Here is a 21,114-nt window from a genome sequence, read left to right on the forward strand (position 1 = left end):
ATTTTCTCTTGGAGTTTAAAATCTTACTGATGCAGCTTTCGAAATTTCTAATATATGAAGCGCTATGAAGAAAAGGAATCTAGAAGCAAAAATTTATAGGTTATGTTTATGATAGTTTTACCTTGATTAAAAATTTACTCTTTAATTATGTAAAATTAAAATTTGTTTTTATCGAACATTTTGGATGCAAAAAAAAATTGTACCTGAATTAATCCTCTGTGTATTTTTCAAATTATCATAAACATAACCTATATAATTTTTTGCTTCTTATGTTTTTTTCGAACGTCTTACATAGGTATAGGTGCATAAATCGATTTAAAATAAACGCAAATAACATTTTTTTTTCTTTAATTTTTAAGGCAGCCTTTGCGGAAAATTTTTAATTTGAAAATCACAAAAATACTTTAAAACATTTTTTTATTTATTATTATTATTATTTTTTTTTTTACATAATAAATATAATAATTATATTATTATATATATATACAGTCGTGTCTCCGTACCGTACAGTTTTCTGAAATTTCCCTCTCTAAGATTCTGTATCGTGCGGCTCAAAAATCACCCCTAGTACACACCTTTTCAGGCTCGTCTTGAAAAGGGATTTTTGTTTTATTAAATAATTTCACGTTTTTAACAAATAGATCAATATATCTTTATTTTTTTAATTAACAAATAAATACAAATTTTTAATTATTTATATTTTTTGCTTTACGATTGGTCTTTGGAATACGGCACTGAAAGTTGGTGACGTCATTGCACGCTATGAAATTACGGCAGTGGTTAGAAGGTGCACGGTACGCAGACACGACTGTAATATATTTTTTTAACACATTGAACCATTGTAATTTACTATTGGATAATGATTAAAAATTTCAAAAATTAAGAAAAAAACTAACAACATAACCTAAAATTTTATGATCATATTGTAATTACAGAAATTTTTTGTCCAATATGGCATATATGGTTCGATTAAAAAAGTATTCGTTTTTATATGATCATGTATAGTAGAGAGAAATATTTTATTAATAGGAAAAAAAAGTAGTTGATATATGTAATTTTAATAACAGTTTTTACAGTAACTTTACAAGCTATATGCCATATTGATAAAAATAGAACAAAAGTAATATGGAAAGTTGTGTAAGGATTCAATAACATAAAAAATTAAAATAGATTTCAATTATTCTAAAAATGAGGTTATTTTATTATCTATTTATATTGAACATATTTTTTTTAAACACTTTTGGTCCCCGTAGATATTTACCCGCATTTTTCTAATTGTTATTGTTTAAACTGTTTGACTTTTATAATATTCTCGAAAACTAATAATTTTTTTTTCAAAAATCAAAAAATAAGGTAATTTATAAAATAACTTGTTCCTCTATATTAAACTTTATAATAATCAACGGAGACTTTAGGAATCAGTGCTGGAAAGATAGCAAAAGTTTACTCTATACTCTACGTTCCACGTTCTGCATTCTCTTATGGTAAAAATATGAATTTTGGTTTTTTTTACCCAGAATGTAATATGAATTAAAATATTTTCTCTTTAATTGAATAAATATTAATTTGTAATAAATAATGATATTAATTTCTGAAAATAATTATTATTTGAGTCAATTAAATGGTATTTGTTTCAAATACAGAAATTATTGGTTCAAGTGGACTCCATACATTTTTATTTAAATTCCATTATTTTTGTTGCAAAAACGAAAAAAAATAATTTTTAGGGTGTCCGGAACATAAAAATCATCCTGTATACTAGACATTAGATCTTTAATTTTAACATCTAAGCTGAAGATAGTTTAACATAAAAGCAAATGTCAAGGATTGAATGAACATTTTTCTGTTTGCTTTGACACTTGAAGTTTTTGTATTATTAACGGTTCTGTTAAAAATTAGCAATTATATACGGAAGAGGTGAATCGTATATACGGGTCATCTATTGATTATGTGATGATAGAGCATTGCACTTGAGTTAGACTTTGTATTATACGTCTTGTATAATAACTATATGTGTGCTGCTCATAAAAGTATGTTTACTGTATTGTTGATTAATATGATTCATTTACTAAGCATTGTTGTAAACTGAACGTGTTTAGCAGTCAAGGAATTACATTATAAATTTTTAAACTCAAATTTTTTTTTCCAATAAGATCTCATTTCAAGAGATAAATAAGAATTAATTTACTCATTTCAAGTGTAAAATTTATAATAAACTGTGCTTAAATTAATATTTCACTTGTTTTAATTTTAAATTCGTAGTAATTATTTTCCATTTAAAGAAAATATATATATAACGCTCAAGTGGAAAATGGGGTACATTAATATTTACATTTTTAGACCAAGAATTTTTATTCTTGACGTGCTCTGAAGAAAAGGATCTCTAAGAAACGAAAAATTATAGGTTATGTTTATAATACTTTTACTTGGATTAAAAAGACCTTTTTATTTATATGAAACCAAAATCAGTTTGTAGTGAATATTTTAGCTGCAAAAAAATTGTACCAAGAGTTCATCCACTGTGTATGTTCTTACCCCTTTTACCCCAAACTATCATAAACATAACCTATAATTTTTTGCTTCGTAGAATATCTCTTTCTTCATATCACCTCACATGATTTTTAAAAATTAAAAAAACAGCAATTTAGAGTTCATAAACTTGTTAACTAATATTTAGTAGTAACTTTTTGCTTAGAAACTTAAAAATATTTTAATAACAATATATATTTTTATTATACCTGAATGTATTTTATAAACAATTCCATTATTTTTTTGTTTCAGGTAAAAAAAACCATCTACTATTTTCAATTCATACTTTTAATAAATCGTCTGCTATTAGTGAGTATAATTTCTTATCTATATTTATATATAAATGTACATTAAACAGCGGATCAATCAACCTCTATAACTGACCGTGCAGACATTTCCTGATCTAGCCGCACAATGGAAATGAAATACATGTCCAAGCGAGACTTGGTTGGTGCGAATATATATATACACAATTTTAAAATAGTTATTATTAATCTAAATATATATATTTTTTATTAAAAGAAATATTGTTAATATTGTTAATATTTGTCAACTATATCTATTTCTTAATTTCAAGTCTCAAGACTAATCAATGAAAATATACAATTTCGCAACGTTTTATATACGCATTTTTAGGACTCAAGTAAATCAATATTGACTTTTGTTATAATTTAGTAGGCTAATCAAATTAAATAGCTACTCGTTTCCATATAAAATTAACAGCTTTATAAATATAAGAATCATTAAATTCTTTTATTCCCATATAAATTTTTATCAAGTTTTCAAAATCGAAAACAATTATTAAACACATAGAGAGAAAATTTTTGTTTGCACCAAATATAGAATTTTTTGATATTTCAAACTATTTTAATTTTTTAATTTTGGTTTATAATTTGTTTTATTCAAATAAATATTTATTTTATTTAAATAAACGTTTGGTTTATTGTAATAAATTTCAACGAAGAAAGAATTCGATTGAGCCAAATAAAGTTTTGGTTGATTCAACAAAAATTAAGGTTGTTTCAAACAAATTTTTTCTGTGTGCAAACTCCGAATAAATGAATAAATAAAAAAAATATAGAATAAATAAATTAATAATGAAAAATATTTTATGTTATCAAAAAGAAACAATATTAAATGACCTTCGATTGGAACCTTGATTGATTCTATTGAAATCTTATAACTATTTTTTGGTACAAAATATTACACATAGAATCGATTCATTGTACTTTTATAACCGAGACGCAAATTAATCATAATTAAATATATCACATTTTCGATATAATTCTTGTAAATAATAGAAATGGATTTTTGATACAATTAGAATTTTTATAAGTTTTTTATCAGATTATACATAACTGGTAAATTGAATTTATTATAAAATGACTTCCTCTAAACTATTTTCGATTGTGTTTAGAAAAATATTAATTTAATTTCTTTTTTGACTTAATATGAGGCAAAGTAACTTGAAAGACAATTTCATTCATTTTTGTGTTAATTATATTTACTGAATTAAACAAATAGAAAAATAGAAAATGGCAAATACTTTAAAGACTTTTATGTTCATTTATTGATAATAATTTGATAAAAGTATATTATACAGTCTAAAGTGAAAGTTTCACAAATTAAACTGCCTTCACGGTTAAAAGTCTAGAGGGGATTTGTGTCCATGGAACTTGTTCGTGTATACGCATAGGTATAATCTACCAGTGATTTTATAGAAATAAACGTAAAGCAATTTAAAAATTGTTTTATCTCAAGTAAATAATTGACATTATAAATGTAGGTATATAAATATTCTAAATATCTTAAAACTATATCGTTTGACTTTTCGAATGTTGGTATTATAAAAATACTTTTTTAGAATGAAAAGCAAAAAAAAAAGACCAACAACTTTTTACAGTTGTATTGATTTTTATCATACATACAAGAAAAAAATTGGCTTGCTGCCATATTTATATTTTATGTCTTCATTTTCTGTAGCTTATATAGAAGATTTGTTTTTATTTATTAATGCCATTATTTCTAGAAAAAAAATTGATTAAACAATATATAATAATAGACATAGGAAGAGGTGTAAATTTGATAAAAAAAAAAAAAGAAATATATATTTACAAATATTTTACATCGTGTGTGCAGGTCATGGAAGTTGCATAAAATCGCGTATTTCTTTCATGGAAGATAATAGTAAATGTTGTTTGAAAAATGCATCCGCTTGTCTGTTCGTCAGTTGAGAACCACTGTTTAGGCAGCAGCCTTGGCTCGAGTTGTCGAACCCGCGACCTAGTTACACACGCTCGGCAAACACCGCTACACGTCACCCACACTTAGATGCATGCACTGTGGGACGATGTGCACAACACTGACTTGCACGCACATGCACTTTCGTAAGAAACCGTGTCTACGCAACTCAGGGGAGAGAGAGAGAGAGACATTGTCTGTATATATGTATATGCTTCGTGATATTATATTGAGAATCAATATTATATATATATCGAATTTAGGCACTTTGAATATATTATATTTTTTCTATAATTAAAAATTTCTCGGTTATAGAAATCAGATAGAATCACCATCTTGGAAGAGAAAAACCTGTGCGCTAAAATTGTTTGATTCAAATAATCGGTTACTTGATTATTGGAAAATAAATATATATTCGTATCAAATAATTTTTATTTGAATTAAATAAACTATATTTGAAACACTAATTTATGTATTTGAAACAAATACCTACCATTTAATTAATACAGAAAAAAATCGTAAACTGAAATTAAAAATATAATCTTGGCGCCTATTTAAGAATATTTTATACTTAAATATTATTCTTAAAATAAGAATATGTTCTGAATTTAAGTATGAAATATTCTTAAATAGGCGCCAAGATTATATTCTTAATTTCAGTTTACGGGTTTTGTAATTATTTAATACAAATAAAAATTTATATGCTAATAAATTCTTCATTTCACCATTTCTTATTTTGACAAAAGTTTAAATTTCTTAAAAGTCACCAGACTGCAATTTACTTGAAAATGTTAAAAAAAAGTGAACTGTATGGATGACTAAGTGGATTAATATTAACCCGTGCGCCACTAAAAGGTTAAATTATAAATAGGGTTTAACACAGGTTTAATGCACTTTTACAGACATTATGTCATAACTTTTTAAATATCTAAATACTTAACGTTGCGTGTATATTTCTAGAATTATGCGGTACTTTGAACACAAACATGCCAAAAATAACTTTTAATAGCTATATATATGTGAGCGACAACTGTAAATTTCTTTAAAAAGATTTTTTCTGATGGTTATTAAATTTTAAATATATATATATATACAAGAAATTATATCTTCAAATCTATTGCCGCAGAGATATTTGACAGCTGTTAGGAAGATGTCAAAAAAAAATATTTTTTTAAATCATAAAAAGTGAAAATTGACGCGAATAAAGTAAATTTTAAAATTCTAAAATAATGACTTAGAATTTGAAAACTGAAAAATTTGTCAATTTATTTATAACGAAAAATGTTAGTTACTTTACTTTTCCTATTAGCGTTTAGTACTTAGTACAAAACCTGGTGGAAATATTGACAACTATACAAATTACACAATTTGTTATTAGATTTGAAGTAAAAATTCCAAAAAATATATTATATGTATTCGTGTAAATTAATGTAAAATTTTTACAGACTTCTCGTTCTTTAAATAGTTTTCGACAGCTGACAGCTTATATTCTTAAATTTAGAATATATTTTTATCAGTCTAATAGTAAACGAAACGTTAGATCAAAACATTACATATAATAAAAGTAACATCCTTAATTAAGTTTTCATCCTTGGGTGAATCAAAAAAAGCTGTGCATGACTGCAAAAAACCTTAAAACCCGAATTTTTGACATGTGTTTAATCATAACCAATGTAAAAACTTTTAAATTTTTTTTTATAATTTTTAAATATTTTTGACCCGAATAGTTAAAGATATTTTTTCATTGAGTTATAAACAAAAAAAAACAGGGGTTTTCTAACTTTGGTAAAAGGTCGTTCACTAAATCAAATTATCACGAAAAAAACCTCATCTGGAACAGCAAAAGGTTTTACTAGAATAGTGAAAGATTTAATTAAAACAATTAAAACTTTTGCATTTTTAGTGAAACCTTTTGCTGTTCCAGGTAAATCTTTTTTTCCGTAAGCAAAAAAAAATTATTAATTTTTAGTAAAATTTTACTATTTGATTTAGTAATTCTCATTTTTTTCTACTGTTTTAGTAAAAATTGACTAAAAATTTGTATAGAAATTTTCACTAATTTAAATTTAGACAGTATTTATTACAACTTTCTTATTCTTAATTTTAAGAAAAATTCATAAAATCATACAAAATTTTCACATGTGTCAATAAATACGTTAACAACACATTAAAATTTTTTTACAATTTTACAGATTTTTCTCAAAATTTGAAAAAGAAATTCAATATAACTGGATTTCTTATACGGTAATATATTTGCACTTTGGTAATTTTTTAATATATTACTATTTAAATACACCCCAAGTAGAAATGTGCCACTGGCATAGTACTGACCCAACGCTGCCAGTCAGTATAACGGTACTGACTGCCGTACTGGGCCAGTAGTGGACCAACCCTGGCTGGTAACGCTGTCCAGTACTGATTTTGTCCCGCTCACCAGTACTAACGTAGTACTAGAATAATACTGGCATAATACTGGCAAAGTACTCATCCGGACTTAAAATCTCACTTTTTTACAAAATGCTAAAACACGCTTTCCAATGAAAATTTCATCCTTATTAGCTTATTACTCCCATTTTTACCACGAACAGGTAATGTGAAGCCAATAATAGTTAATGTTATTTAGAATATATAAAATATTATTAACAAGAAATAATTAAAATAATAATTATCATTTATATTAATTAAATTATTTTATTTTTAATAAATTATTTTACAAAAAATAATTTGTGTTGTAAATTTTTTTATTTTTTTAAATTCATAACATTTAATTTTTTTTACTTTGCACTTATACTTAATTTAATAATTATTTAATAATTGATATTACACATGAACAAATATTGTACTTATAACACTTAAAACTAAGAACGAAAAATCTCGCACGCATGGGGGATCGAACCCTAAACCCTTAGAACGCAAGTCCGATACGCATACCGCACAGCCGCGCTGGCTTGAAGTGCTGACTTGAAGTAGTTCACCTAATACAAAAGTTTTGATTTCAAAGTTTGTATTATCTATTGATCATGAAAATAAAATGAATTTATTCTTAAATTTTTTAAACTCACAAAATTTTTTCAATTTTTACAAAGATTTAATAAAATAAAACTGGATATCAATTTCAGTTAAATATTTTTAATAAATTATTTTTACCGTAAATAATATTACAACAGACAAAAATGATTGATGAATTACATAATTAAAAATAAGTTATTAAAAGACGACTGTAAAATATGAATGGTGAAAAATTTTTTAAATTTAATATTTAATTATTAATAATATTTAAAAATTACAGTGAAAAAATTACATTTGCTTTATTTTTAAAACTATTAGAAAAAAATTCTCAACTTATTGTTATTGTATGCATGATAAATAACTTAATGCACATATTTCAATGAGTACTAAAATTACTAAAAAAACATAAATATATTTTATATAGGTATATAATAATACATTACAATTACATCCAAAATTTTGAGGGAAAGTATTCGAAAGAAATTAATATATATTTTTTTAAATAAAAAATCATCGTTTTCTACCTATTGGAATAATTTAAAGACTTTGTCATTTAATGTTTTTTATCACCGACATAGTACTGATTCGGTGTGAATGACAGTGTACTGCCAGTACTGGTTTTAATATTTTTTTACCTCCGACATAGTACTGATTCGGTGTATTAGTCAGTACACTGCCAGTACTGAAAGTCAATACCGACAGCCAGTATTGGATCAGTACCATGCCGGTGTTTAATTACGGCGAGCTACGGATATTTCTACTTGGGACTATTCAAAAAATTATGCATAATTTTCCCGTCTACTAGAAAATATTTTAGCACATAAATTTAAGTTCAAACTGCCGTTAATTGCTTTCGCTAATGTTATTTTCAAAAATATACTTTAAAATAATATTTGACTGCCTAAAAAAGAAAAAAAAATACATTAATATGTGTTCACATCCCACGTGGACAAATTTTCACTACACCCTTCTTCCTCCGTCTCTCTTCTTTTACTTCTTTCTATTGTTCCTATCCACGTGGACTCAGATTTTTTTTAAAGAAAATACCAAAATAGAGATTTTTAAGCAAGTTTTGAACTTTGTCAATAGACTTATTATTGGTATCGAATCAAAATTCGTTATCTGATATACAAATTTTGATTAATTTAACAAAAAAAATTTTGTTGGAATAACGAAAGATTTCGCTTCGACATCAAAAGTAGATTTATTGAAAATATCAATCAAAGTTGGTTATTGAAAAAAAAAAAAATTTTCTGAACGTATATATATAATAGAAATATAAAATAATAATAGAATAACATTCATTTTGTTATTGACATACTGTTCTACACGTACGTATGTCATCGTTGACATTTACTCGGAAACCTCCCTCCCTGCACATTCTCCGTTGTGCGAACAATTGTGGACTTTCCTCCTCCCCCAATTGTATCTCCTTTGAATGAAATAATTTTTAAAATCTTAAATTCAGCTTTAGATTAAAATCATTTAAAGCTCTAATTTAAGTTAAGTAAGTTAAGATAGATATTGATTATCTACAACTATATTCATTGTAAGTTGAAGTGCCAGATGAATATTATTTAAAAAAATAACAATAGGAAGCTATAAAGACATGAAAAAAATATAATAAAATGCATTAAATAATGTGACAATAAAAGAGTACTGCATCGCGTACTGTCAAGCCGCAAGAGACGCAAGTGGTATGAAGCGATGTGGGTCAGCCGAACACGTTGCGCATCTGGGTCAGCGGCGTGTTGACGCATGCGCAAAAATTCCGGTCGTTCACCGTTCCAAGTTCTACGGCACCTCAAGTCTACTACACACAGCAACTCAAGTCTCGAGGATAAGTTTTGACTTACTGTTCTTTTAATTTTCAAACGCTTATAAACAAAATATATACATTCAAAATTTAAAAAAAAAAGTTACTTATTTTATTTTCTTAATCACGAGGTTTTTTTTTCTTTCACTTAAATAAATATTAAAAATACATTTTTTTTGTCATTTTATAATTGTTTATTAATTTAGAAAAAAAATTGAATTTTCCTAAAAAAAAGTTTGTTTAAAATAGTGAAGTTTTAAATTTTTTACGAAAATATACTTTAGTTTGTTATACTTTTTTTAAAATAATAATTACCGCTGTTTTGAATATAATTCAAGTTGCAAAATTGGAAAACTACTTAAACAACTATGAGGATATTTTTTATGATATATAACGTCTTAATTTAAAACCAAACCATATATAAAAGAAGACGAGTACTTTAGAAGGAGACTTCATTTAGGCTATTCATGACTCGCGGCCCAAATTGAAAAATCTTTTCAAATGCCTGACGAGCTTGGCATCAGAAGGTGTTTCATTACAGATGTGTGGCGCAATTGTTACCACACAGAAAGCACTTAAGGAAACTGTAACAGTTATACTCTTAAATTGGACAATAATATATCAATGTTTTGGATAATTATTACGTATCTATATATATTATTAAATATATTTATTTTTATTTTTTTCAAAAGAAGAGTCTAATCTCTTTGTATTCGTTATTGCGATATACTAAGTACTATCTAAATCAGAATTAGTCACTTTTGACTAATTCGAACTACATAATTGATTCTTTGACTAAAAATTTGTCAAAATGGTTATTAATTCATTTAATGAACGAATTAACGCAGTTGGATAAGTCAAAAGTGGCTAATTCAGATTTAGAGAGTATAGCAAAATTCAAATTTGATTAACAGTAATATAAGAAGTATAAAGAAGAAACGAAATTAGCGGACAAATTTCCATAACCTTAAAAAATAACCTGCAAAGTCGTACACTGAAAAAAAATTTATTACATTCAAATAATCGACTATTATCAAATAAATATTTACTTGAACCAAATAATTTTTATTTGAACTAAATGAACTGCATTTGAACTGCATTTCTGTATTTAAAACAAATACCATTTAATTGACTCAAATAAAAATTATTTAAATAATTATTTGATAATAGTCAAGTAACCTATTATTTGAATCAAATAATTTTTTTTCAATGTATGAAGAAAAAACTTAGTTAACTCATATAAGGATGATTTTCGCGTAGACTGTTTTGTGAACATCGTTTTATGTGACAATATAAGTTAACTAAGTTTTTTCTTTGTGCGACAGTACAATAAAAAACTAGAGCAACAGTCTACAAATATTTGTAACCAAAAAAAGACTTAAATCGAAAAGATTAAACACATATTTAATTAAATAAACTGAATAAATTTAACTAAATAAATTCGTGAATAAAAAATTTTTAATATTTTTTCGGTTATATTTATCATTTGTGATAAACGATTCTATGTATCAAAATCTGAGATATATTTATTACCATATTTAAATTTGATTCAAATATACATTTTGTCTGATTTCGTTTGAATATTATCACTGGATGTATACTATTTCTTATTACATTTAATTTAAACATAAGTTTTAGTTGATTTTAAATAAAATTACACAGAAATTAAATTTTAAGTTTAAATCAAACATAAAGTTTTTCAACATTTTTTTTAATTAATCGAAATATATAATTTTAATTAAATATATATTCTTCAAACAAGTAATACCTTTAAAACTATAAAGTAGTAGATATTTTCCATTTATTAATATTAAAATTATATTGAGTTAAACCAAACTAAATCATTTAAAAATTTTGTATTTAAATTAAATATATTTTTTCTCAGTGTAAATAATTTAAATGAAACATCTAAAAAACAAAATTCTAAATTTGAGAAAATCTTCATGGCGCCTATTTAAGAATATTTACCATGCATTTTATTCTTAAAGTTAGAATATAATACTCTAATACTCTTACTTTTAGAGTATTATATTCTAACTTTAAGAATAAAATGCTAAGAAGATATTCTTAAATTTACAAATAATGTTTTTTCGTCGTACAACTGATAATTAAAATTGAAGAAATTAAAATATGTAGTTTATAATTATCTAATATAAATTAACAAGTCATTAATGTATACGCACTTATTAATGAAAATGTTATTATATTAAAAGATATTTAAAAGCGCAAGTGTGAATCAATTATTTGTCACGTGCTCGTGCATCTCTACACTGCAGTATTATTTATTTGTAAATATATTTATAGAGTATTACGTGGCTCAGGTTGCCAACCTCCGGTTATGCAACAAAATGCGAGAAGGAGCGAAAGAGGCGAAGGGCGGCGAAAAAAAACAAAGAGAAGTATAGGTCGGTGTAAGTGAGAGAGAAAAAGAGAGAGGGAGGGTGTGGAGTGGGAGGGAATCTCATTCAGGAGGGGGACATTAAGCGAAGGAACGATATAAACACATTAGAATGTATAGAAGAAAAAAACAACAAAACGTTGTCACTAATAATAAAAGAAGCCTGCATTCAATTTTAAGTAGACATTCAAAAACGTTATTGAGGACCCCTCTCCTCCAAGTTTTATATGTTCTATGAAAAAAAAAAACTTTTAGACTTTCACGTGGAAAAATTCTCGGGAAATTCCGGTTAGAAAATCTCACAGAATTTCCGTGAAAATTACGATTTCAAAGGAAGTTTTGAAAGGACTACAGAAAAAATTTTTTTGGTATTATACCAATGAATATTCTGTAGAATATTTCCACGAAGAAAATAGTTTTTGAAACTTTTAAAAAGTTAAAAAAATATATTTTTTCATTTGATAAAAAAAATTATGTTATTAATTAATTAATTAATATAAAGAATCATACTTAAATTGAGTCGAAAGAAAAAATTATTGAACTAGTAGGTTTTCTTTCCGAGTGCCTCAAAGAATTATTCAATGAAAATATAAATAAATTTATGTACAGGAAGGGATATTTTTAGACTATCTAATAAAATCTTACAATTGGTTTTTTACAGATCTTAATACTACAAATTTGACAAAGTATAATTAAATTAATTATTATCATCATAATAGAATATAAAAAAAATAATAATAATTAAAAGATCATGTTAATAAACATATTTTTATTTGTTACATTTAAGAAAGTAGTAGGTATTTCACAAAAAAAAATTTCACGTACCTATTAGTAGATAAGTTAGGAAATGATAATACGTACACCAGAATAGTTTTTTTTATATCTCAGAGATCTGAGATAGGGGAGCATCTTTCTCACCAATATATTTATCCTGAGTTTACCCTAAAGTGTAGTTTTACACTTAATTTTAGTGTAGTTGCAGTATAGAAAAATGATTGAAAATGATTAATAATTTGTTAAAAAGGGAAATTTTTATGTAAAATTTCAAACTTAAAAATCTTATAAACAAAAGTATAGTTACATTAAAAAATTAGGAAAAAAATTTAAAGCGTTGTTAAATAATTATTTAAAGATTATAGAATACCTATACTAAAATTCGTAAAAGTTTTTTTTGAAGTAAAAAAATTTTTTTATGAAAATTTCATTTTTATAGTATACTTCCTCAAAATTGTAAAATACTTTGTAAATTTGTTAATTATTTTCTTTTAGTGCATATGTGACAGAATTAGTCAGAATTATGAGAGTATTAACAAACAATTTCTTTTCTCCATATGCCTTGTTTACAATTTTTTTTTACATTTTCTCCAGCCCACTCGTATATAAATGACAAATTTATTCAAATATCGGTAATTTTATTTTAATTTAACAATATTATAAAACTCCCACAATACGCACTTTACATGAGATTAAAATCACTTGTGATAAAAAAAATCTGTAAAAAATGTAACTATATATTTATGTAGTTTCAAATTCGTTTTCTATATATATATATATTTTTTTTTTCGTTATATTGGCTATCAATTGCGATGACTATACAGAATTCCAGGTGAGTGGCCATTTGGATATTATATTGATTAATTCTACAAATTTGATGATGCTATTGATTCTTAGTTAAGAATATGACTACCAAAAACGCTTATAACGTAATAATCTTATAATAAATAATATATACATACATTTTTGTTGATAAAATGTATTTCATTTAAACATAAATTTTGTTTGATTCAAAATTGGTATATTCTTGATATGTAGTTAAATATAATAAATTTAAATTAAAAATAATTCATTCACTTTGCATACATATATAAAAATGCAGTAAATTTAATCACACAAAAAAAACTTTAATTTAAAATCATCTTTGAATGATAAACGAAAAATAGTTTAAACGAGGGGGAATTTACTCAGGTAGTCAAGTGTACAGGGTGAGGTAGGTGACAAAACTACAAACACATGTCATATTTCAGACGTTCCAGTGGAAATTTACTTGCGGTCACTTCTAATTATCATAAAAAAATATACATATAATTTTTATTTGAATTAAACAAACTGTATTTGAACTAATAATTTTTGTATTTGAAACAAATACCATTTAATTGACACAAGTACTAATTATTTGAAAATTAGAAGTTTTCAAAAATTGATAAATCCATATTTTGATATTTCGAGAAATTTAAATAAATTTTATTTCACATAAACCACTTAAGTTAATTTTGAGGAAATAAAATTGTAATAAATTATTTACATAAAAATGTTTTTTGTATTTAAGAAGTTTTGGGGAAAATTTTAAAGATTCACGGAAAAAATCTTTGTCTGAAACAGCGATATGTTTCTCTAGAATAGCGAAAATTTTCACTATATTTTAGTGAAATATATCGTTGTTTCAGGTAAAGATTTTTTTTCGTATTTGGTAATTTTTTCTAGTAAAACGAATTAAAATTATAAATCATCTTGCTTAAGCTCAAATATTTTTAAATTGAAATTTCTTCACGCATAGAAAAAGTTTTCTGTAGCAGCGAAATATTTGCTGTCACATCAAATTACGTTAGCTAATATAGGAACAGCGAACAAATTTGCTGTGGAGTCAAAAAAGTTTGCTGTGACAGTAAATTTGTAAAAATTAACACTGATATTGTTTATCACATCAAACTTTTTCGTTGTCAGCAAAAAATTTTGCTGTGGTTACTAATTTTGATAGATCCGATAGCAAACATCAGTTAGCATCTGTAAGCTATTCCTTTTTTCCGTATTTGTTAATAACATTTTTATCTTAAATTCAACAGTAAAAGATCTATTAGTATAATGTCTTTAATATATTACAAGAAAAATAGATTTTTAAAATGAAAACTTTCTTTAATTTCTTATTCATTATTTTTAAAATTCGCGCCGAAATCTTTTTGCAATTGTTTGTTGGACAATTTCCGGTTGGACCAAATGAAAGTCCTAGCAAATGACAATTCGTGAAAAATGTGCTAAAACGGTATTCAAAAATTCGACTCTTGAAATTCTACTAAGTGCGAAAAATCGGATAAACTAGATTCGAATTTACATTTAGTTAAAAAAATATTTATAAATAAATTACTATAACATAACCTATAAACTTTTATGACACATGGTAATTATTTAAAAAAAGTCACATGTTTTTGCATTGTCAAAGTCAATCCTTTTGACATTTGAAAAACGCAGCAATTATAATTTGAACGCATAAATGTCTCATTAAGAAGAAAATGTATAATGATACTTGTGTCATACATGTATGTAATCCTGTGGATTGAAGATGCAGACAAGATTTGTAATGCGTATAACATTGTCGAGACGAATGAAATTCACAAATACCGAAGTTGACTTCGGAAAGCGCGCGTGAACTTCGTGAATCATCGGCTTCACTTGCGCTCTCCTGCGAAGTTAGTAATATTAAAAGGAGGGGGGGAGATTCCGGCTCGGAGGGAGGGAGGGGTGAGGCACTCGGCCATCATCGGTGGAGGCGCACCACACAGTGCCACACAGTTCAGTGACCTGACGTAGCGTGAGAGGGTGGTGGGGATTCTGACATATTGCTGCCTTGCCGCGCCGGTCCCCCCGGATCTTCAAACCCCGAAAAATTCATGCATCAGTCGAGTGCTTTCCGTGCGTTTTTCCGAACAGTGACGTCGTCGTCTATTCAACGCGGATATATATTCAGGAAGCAAAAGAATCACTTAAAACTACGAACACTTGCAATAAATAATTATTGATAGCGAATAAGAATCAATTTCTAAATCTTCTCAAGTACTTTTTTTTCTCATATTCGGTTTTCTCTTTTTATTTTTTAGTGTTTGTTCAAGAGATATCCCCCTAAACTTTCAATCAGAGAATATTGTTTCCTGTTTAGTCATTATTTCATCTTTCTTTCTCTTCACATCTCTTTCATGTTTCTATATCCCCCACTCTAAAAATAAGTCACTCGTCTTTTTTGTGAATTATAATTTGTTGGGGAAAATTTAATTACTTGAATTGCATGATTAAAAACTACATTCATAATGAAACAATTTGTAAAATTACGTCAAAGATCGTTAATTAATCCTTCTTTATATTTTTTTTACTAGATAAACTTGTGATAAAATTAAAATTATCAGTGCATTTGTTGTAATAATAGTGTTTCTATACTTGCAGTGATGGTGTTTGTGTTAGTAATACAATGGTGATAAGAACTATATGTTTAATTTTTTAAAAAATTATTTAAATCAAAGGAATATTTGGTAAAAAAGAGGAGAATTTTTTAATTTAAAAAAATCTCAAGCAGTCGCACAGTGACTGATTTGTCGCAGCGGAAACACGTACTTATTTCTAAATTTTGTATATCCAATAAGTTTATTTAAGAGGTAAAGCTTGTGATAGAGTCACATATTTGGAGTGAAAGAACGATTGATCCTTGTGTTTACACAAAATGTACAGATGGTTTATTATCTAAACTTATTTAAATTTTGAAAAATTTTTAAAAATATATATACAAAAGTAAATTTTGAAAACTTATAAAAACACATTCCTTTTGTCACAATTGAAAGAGTGTATTTCTTAATTAAAGAATCTTTATGGAATTGAAAAATGAAAATAATAAAATTTGTTTACTTATTTGTTGATCACATATGATATCGCCGATGAATAACGAATTATTGAAATTTAGAGTCATATTGAAATGATTTTAAGGAATTCCCCCCTTTTTTTGAAAGAACCGCATGCTTATCAACGCGCTACGCGCATTGGAGATGGGTGACTGTACTTTAGAGTTCATCGTTCTCAGTTATGTAATGTTCGACTATAACTATATGGTCGCAAGCGCCTCGACGCTAGCGGCGCTTACGTTAAATTGCTGCTTACACATTATACTTGGAATAATACTCTAACGTAATCACTTTCAACTGCCTCGCGTTGCTTATTACCTTTTTATTTATTTATTTATTTATTTATTTAATATACAAGCTCACTTTATTTATTTATCCCTTAATGCAAATTATTCTCAACATTAAATTAGTTATTAAATATAAATGTTTTGTCACGGAAACACTTTTCAACAGTCTTTTTAAATTATCATCGAGAAAAAGATTTTTCAAACTAAATTTGTTAAACATTGATATAATCATTCAATATTACATTTTTATTATTATGTTATTAAAATTGTATTTTAATCAACATTCTTCTACATTACTACTATAAAAAGAGTTAACAATGTTACCTGATGAGATGACAACAATAAGAATATTTATCTTATCACTTCAATTATAACTTTTATATTTCTTTGTGTGTGTAATTTTAATGCCGATCAGACTTTCTTTCACATCCAAACGACTTATTCTCTGATATTATTGACATTTAAACAACCAGAATGGCTAAATATTTAAAAATTATTTTTAATAATTTTTACATGGCCTTAAATGCAATATGTTTCGATTCATTAGAAACCAAATCTATTTTAAAAATAGTTGCGGTTAAAGTTATTGTACCAAATTCGTGTTTCTAAATTTTAAATTAAATTGATCATTATTATCTGAAATTAAATCGATATTATACCAAGCATTTTAAAATGCAATTCATATAAGTTTAATTTTATAAATAATATTTTTTAACATTTTCAAAAGCAACCTAACCTAACTTTTTTAATTATTATAACGAATTTCTCATTAAGGTTTTGATATGGTTGGTATAATGGATACCGAATCAAATTGATCCCAATATTTGGATCAAAACATAATTTGATCTAAATATTGGGAACAAATTCGTTACAATTTGACACTTTCAAATTCTCTTAAAATAAGAAAGAATTTTTAAATTAGGAACTGTTTTTCAATTTATGAATTCTTTCTAATATTTTAAGAGTATTATTTATATTCTTACTTTAAGAATAAAATTCATGGAAATTATTCTTAAATAGACGTTAAGAAGATATTCTTAAATTTAGAGTTTCATTTTTTTGGTGTGATGAGGATTCTAATGAATAGAAACATGTTGTTCTTATATTCAACAATTAACATATATTTATATCATTTAAGGTCATGTAAAAATTATTAAATATAAAAACGGAAAACGAATGTAAAATTACTTATCATAAAATAATTATGATAATAATTTTTTACATTAGTTTTCCGTTTTTATTTTGTTACTTTTTTCATATGGCCTTAAACGATAATGAAATATAAATTTAAAACAACATGTTTCGATTTTCAAATGGAATCCTCATTAGGTCTATTTTTTAGAAGAGATATGCTGATCAAAAAGGTTTAATATTGACCTTAAAAATATCAAAATAAAAGGATGTATTTTTTTCAACGGCCTTATAGTGATGCGCCTTCACAAAAAATGCAATATCTCGAAAACTATTAAAGTCTCTATAGTTTTATTGGTGTTAAAATAAAGGTGAAATAATTACAATAAGGAATATTTTACTCTTTTTTTCACAAGAAACTCAAAAATCGGTCCCGTTTGAGTAAAAATGATTCAAAAAATTTTGTTGACTTTTTTTGGATCAAAATTCAAAATTTTTTTTTCAACTATATAACACTTCGAAAAGGTGTGTTTTAAACGATAACATATTAAAGTGTTATTGAGATCCGATTAATTGTTTCAGAAATATTAATGTTTAAAAAATAATTGTCAAAAAATTCAATATGGTGTAACTTTTACAATTTTGAAAAATTTCAAAAATCCTTCGGGACTTTCATTTCTTAAGGCGCTTGTATACCTCACCGATCCCGAGTTTACTTGCGTCGTGTACAATTGGAGTAAAAGAGACGGAAATATCTTTTGTCTCTTTTACTCCAATGGTATACACGACAGAAGTATACTCGGAATCATCGGGATCGGTGAGGTATACAAGCGCCTTTATATCCAATACTGCAATTTCACCAAATTACAGACGAATCCAAAGACCCCTTGCAAATCGTGAAATTTCTGACGCAGTCTTACCCAAAAGTGAAATAAGTTTACATATTATATATTTTAATTATAAATCCATACCGATTCCTTTATACCATGCTTTAAACATACTATAAGTGAGGTTACGAAACGTTCTTTCATCTACTTTTTATTTTATTTTAGTATACAGTTAATAATGAGTTTAATAAAATTTTACCTTCAAAAATGGAAATAAACTTTTTTAACTTACAAGCTGTTAAAGATGTTGTTTGTTTTATTTACATATTTAAGGTCAATATTAATTTTTTTGATCAGTATATCTCTTCTAAAAGATAAATCTGACGAGGATTTCATTTAAGAATCGAAAAATATTGTTTTTTTTCGTTTTATTATCGTTTAAGGCCATGTAAAGAGTAACAAAATAAAAATTGTTTTTATTTGTTTAAGTTCACTTGAAATTGAGATACAATTTTTAAGGGAAGACACCACCCCCAATTTTGAACCACTTAAATTTGAATTATAAAACGCGGTTATATTTTTTTTCTTGCATTATTTGGGCCCTAAAAACATATAAGGTGGTCACAAAAAGAAAATTTTAATTTTTGACCATTTTAGAATTTTTATTTTTAGAAAAAATTAATATTTTTGAAAATCCATGCGAGAGATTCTGAAGAATCATTAAAAAAGCGTTGAAAAAATTGGCGATAAACAATAGTCAAAACCGTGAAAGAAGATAGAGGTTTAAAATATTAATTTTTTTAAGACTTTAATTTCTAAAATGATCCAAAATTAAAATTTTATTTTTTTGACCATCCCGTTTGTTTTTAGGACCCAAATGATGCAAGAAAGAAAATATAACCTCGTTTAATAATTTAAATTTAAGTGTGTCAAAATTGGGGGTGGTGCCTTAACAGTACGAAGAAAAAAATATATTGTTACATTTTTGGCAAAACAAATTATTATGGTAGAATCAACAAATCTGATTTGTATTGGATTCTATATATGTTAACAATGGATTTTTCTTCGTGAGAAAATTAGGAGATTGAGGTACATATTTTAATAGATATCAAAAAGGAAACTCTGTATATATGTGTGTTAAGGGAACTAACATTCATATGACCGCTGAATATGCTGAATGATTTGAATAACGCGTTGAGATGGTGGTACGATAATGACGTTTTGGTGAAGCGTAAATGGAGTCTAATCTCTCAACTTTTATTGGGTCTACTTGGGGCGCAGATAGTACGGATTCGAGAACAAGACCGCCTTCTCAACGCGAAAGTCCTGAAAATTCCACTATTGATGATAGAAGAATCCAGGTTAATTCTATACGAGGTAGCATAATTTTTATAATATATAATGTAAATTTTTTTCAGTTAAATAAAATAAAAAACAACGAGAGTCTTTTAAGACCACAACGAAGCATATAAATTCAAGGTCTTAGTGTTGAATCCCAGCTACTCAAGTAAAAATTGTAAAACACATTTTCTGAATCTGAATTAGTAAAAATTTTAACTAATTTATTATAGTGATTTATTTTTTGCTTTTGAATTAGAAAACCTTAACTATAATAGTAAAAAAAAATTTTTTGTTACTATCGAATTAGAAAAATTTAACTAATTTAAAAGCAAAAAATGAATCACTAATTTAAATTAGTTAAAATTTTTACTAATTCAAATTTAGAGAGCAGGGGGGTTTTGGAAGGTTAAACTACCCCCCAGAGAGGTTTTAAACTTATATTTCGAAAATGTTTTAATCTTTATGATTAAATTTTTTTTCACTTGAATCACCCCTCAGATACAAATCCTGCGCAAAGGCCTGCTATGTAGTGAATGTCTTTGCCTGCAATCGTTATAGGGTGTTTTACTGTATAGTGGAAATATGTTAGATGTTAAGGCAGGGGTGTGTTTATTTGTGATGAAAATCCAAATGTACATTCACAACTCAACAGACAATATACCAGCAGTACTCGATCAGAGAATTTCTGTGTAGTTTTTCTCTTTCCTACGGCCAAAAAAGGCGCAAATGCGGGTATAAACAAAAAAATTTATATCGATTTCTCACCTTGAAAGTGAAGTCATTCTCAATTTAAATATAGAGAATTTGATCTCTAAAAATAATTTTCAGATCAGAAATTGGTTTGAAATTAAGGTTAAAATGTAATTAAAAATGTTAA

The 21,114-nt window shown here is 26.0% G+C and overlaps 1 protein-coding gene across 8 annotated transcripts in view; it reads left to right on the forward strand.

Annotated features, from left to right (window-relative positions):
• The window catches only part of LOC127279754 (probable nuclear hormone receptor HR3), an 87,864-nt gene that overhangs the window by 47,432 nt on the left and 19,318 nt on the right, over positions 1-21,114 (forward strand). Inside the window, exons 1-3 of one of the 8 annotated variants that reach the window (XM_051302285.1) lie at positions 15,581-15,818; positions 16,203-16,411; positions 20,039-20,273. The exons of 5 other annotated variants lie outside the window; for them this stretch is intronic. In XM_051302285.1, coding sequence (XP_051158242.1) covers positions 20,132-20,273 — 142 coding nt within the window. In that variant the 5' untranslated portion in view covers positions 15,581-15,818; positions 16,203-16,411; positions 20,039-20,131. Of the gene's footprint in view, positions 1-15,580; positions 16,412-20,038; positions 20,274-21,114 lie in introns of those variants that run through there. 2 more of the 8 variants (XM_051302284.1, XM_051302286.1) reach the window with 2 other exon arrangements.

The sequence above is a fragment of the Leptopilina boulardi genome, unplaced genomic scaffold, assembly GCF_019393585.1.
Source record: "Leptopilina boulardi isolate dan_hultmark-lab unplaced genomic scaffold, ZJU_Lbou_2.1 LbouV2_223, whole genome shotgun sequence".
NCBI classification, from domain to species: domain Eukaryota; kingdom Metazoa; phylum Arthropoda; class Insecta; order Hymenoptera; family Figitidae; genus Leptopilina; species Leptopilina boulardi.